At 36.5% G+C, this 2720-nt stretch overlaps 1 protein-coding gene across 1 annotated transcript in view; it reads left to right on the top strand.

Annotated features, from left to right (window-relative positions):
* Positions 1-295, top strand: part of LOC101848538 (kynurenine/alpha-aminoadipate aminotransferase, mitochondrial-like) — a 9157-nt gene extending 8862 nt beyond the window's left edge. The window contains exon 6 of the mRNA XM_005105232.1: positions 242-295. Within this exon, the coding sequence (XP_005105289.1) occupies positions 242-295 (54 nt within the window). The remainder of the gene's footprint in view (positions 1-241) is intronic.
* The last annotated feature ends 2425 nt before the right edge of the window (positions 296-2720 follow it).

The following is a 2720-nucleotide window of genomic DNA, read 5'->3' as shown; positions in this document are numbered from 1 at the left end:
TCTCTCCCTCTCTCTCTCTTTAATCCGAAGAACGTGATTCCCCTTAGATTGCTATTTTAAATTATTAATTCAAAACAACTTTTAAGCAGGTAGAATCAGTCCCTAAACAAATTACAGAAGGGAAAGGTTGATAGATAAAGGCACTTTAAGTGTCAGTTTTTGTTGTGTATATTATTATGTATGCCATAAGTATATTATGTCTTTATATTATGTGTAAGATATTTCTGTTTATCTGTCACAGGCACTCAAGTGTTTAGCGGACCTCATTCGAGAGCAGAAAGGTGCTGAGCAATGAAGGATACGGAATTCAAGACTTGTGCAAAGCTGCAAGATTTAGAGCCTGAGGAAAAGAGACGCTGAATTCGGAGAAATCCATTAACTCTTGAAGACCAAAGCATACATAATATAATAAAATATGTCCTATCAGAAATTAGCCACACATTGCAAACCATCATTCCCAAAACAGAAGGATGAATTTACGTATTTCTTAGAATGCATGCTGTTGCTCGCCCTTTTTATGCAGAAAAACGTGCATGAATAAAGAAGTTATAATGTACTTCAATTCAGCGAATCTTCAAGCGTTGTGGACGGACCAGAATACGCGTCCTCAAAGGTTTAAACGTAGTCCCTTTGTTGTTACTACGGATAGACCACAGTTTTGGGTCGAAATATTGAATCCTAGCCTATTTTTTGTCCACAGAAGGAATCTTTAACCATGTTGGACTTTTTATTATTACGACATGTTGTATAATTCTCGCTCCTTACATCATTTTGTATTTGTTACTGTTTCGCCTGTTGCCTTTAAAGGTAAAAGTTATAAGATCATGTTTTTATGCATTGGGTTCCTCATGGTTCAGTGCTTGGTACAGCTTTGTTCATTATTTACAAATACTCGACCGTTTGTCCCAGAAATAGATTAGTGTTGTATAGATTATGATTTCTATGCTGATGAAGCCCAAATGCATTTTTTTTTTTACAATGTCTACAACTGAGATAACATCGTATATTTCTATTCCATTGTACAGTTACCTGAGGAGGTACATGAACCATCTGATCACTTGCATGTTATTACATGTTAGTATACATTTCTGTATTATCAAGACTTGGTTATTATATTTTTTATCTTCAGGGATCTCTCTGGGGAAAATGAAAGGAGTTCAGACTGTTTAAAACAATACTACGAGTTAAGTTTTACAGAAAATAAAGCTTGAATCTGTTACACATAATAACCTAATGGTGTTGATAGGGGGTGTTAAACATATACCATTCCTCAGGGGGTTTTTTTGTTTGTTGATTTTTTATTTTTTAATGTGAAAAATGCATAGTTCATCGGGGCTGCACGCTATATAGATGTCTAATAAAATTATCATGAAACAATTCTTTCGAATTTAGGCTGTTTGTAAGAATAAGAGAAAATGTTGAGCACTGTATCGTTACATAAGAATATTTTCTTACAAAATCTCCCGATCACCCGCCACTTATTCGAAAACCTTATCTTCGTTGTAGTCTTCTCTCTCCTCCTCCTCCTCTTCCTCCTCCTCCTCTTCCTCTTCCTCCTCTTCCTCCTCCTTCTCTTCCTCCTCCTCCTATTTCTCCTTCCCACTCCCACCCCCTTTCCTTATAGCAAGAATGATTAAGGATAGTATTTTCGAGACTGTACAAAACTGTTTATCTTGAATCCCGATACGAAAGGCAGAACGGCGGGTATTTAGTATCAGGGATTTATCTCTCTCTCTCTCTCTCTCTCTCTCTCTCTCTCTCTCTCTCTCTCTCTCTCTCTCTCTCTCTCTCTCCTTTAACACTTAGAAGTTAGCGGAAGGTTCTTTAAATTTAAGGACAGTAACAAAAGAGGATTGTGTGTAGTGGACAAGTGTGTATTTGTTCTAAGGGGAATGAATTCGACATCTGAATCAATGTGAAAAACCATACAGCTACCATTTTTGTTCTTATCAAAGGGTTGTCGTTTTGGTATAGCACAATTTTCTCTATGAGCTCTTAACTTCTGTAAGCTGGGTTGTTTTATTTTTAATTTCATAAACCTAGAAAAACAGAGGAATTTACCTTTATGATTCAAACGATTAAATTCCAAATACAAGGTGAATGAGAAAGTATTGGCTGCTCCCTCATTAACCACAACCCCACTTTCTTTTTCTCGCCAAAGAGGACAACCTCTTTGCCCTTTGGCCAAAAACCGAGGAAAGGGGAGAGCATTAATAACACGCACATCACAAGTGGTAGTACTGTATTACTTCCCGCTTCTACGAGATGGACAATGGCATGTGAAAATGTATTATAATTTATACGGAATATTACAGTTATTTGGTCTTGTTTTGGGGTTTTGTGTCCCCCCTATTCGGTCTAAAAGATTACATTGCAGATGTCGATGAAATGAGATGGGTCGAAAAAGTGACTAAATTAGGAAAAGTATGTAACATTTAAATTGGCGTAATACTGTCGCGTCAGTGTCTATAATGCGGTCAAAAATTCGTTGCGCGATTTATTGTCAAATATCTCCTCAACTATCGAACATAGGTTCTCCAATTTTTGCACAGTGACTTGTATCAATTTGCCTCAACAGATCAACATTTTTGTAAACACCTGCAAGCTGTATTCTAGAAAATTCCTTCATAAATACTAATAAAAAATCAAAGTGGGTGGTTTCTACAGATTTTTAAATGTTTACAGCTGGAGCAATATTGCTTTTAATAGCAAGCCCGTCA

Source organism: Aplysia californica, unplaced genomic scaffold, assembly GCF_000002075.1.
Source record: "Aplysia californica isolate F4 #8 unplaced genomic scaffold, AplCal3.0 scaffold00459, whole genome shotgun sequence".
Taxonomy (NCBI): Eukaryota; Metazoa; Mollusca; class Gastropoda; order Aplysiida; family Aplysiidae; genus Aplysia; species Aplysia californica.
The sequence above is the reverse complement of the archived record's forward strand: the minus strand, read 5'-3'. Positions and strand labels throughout refer to the sequence as shown.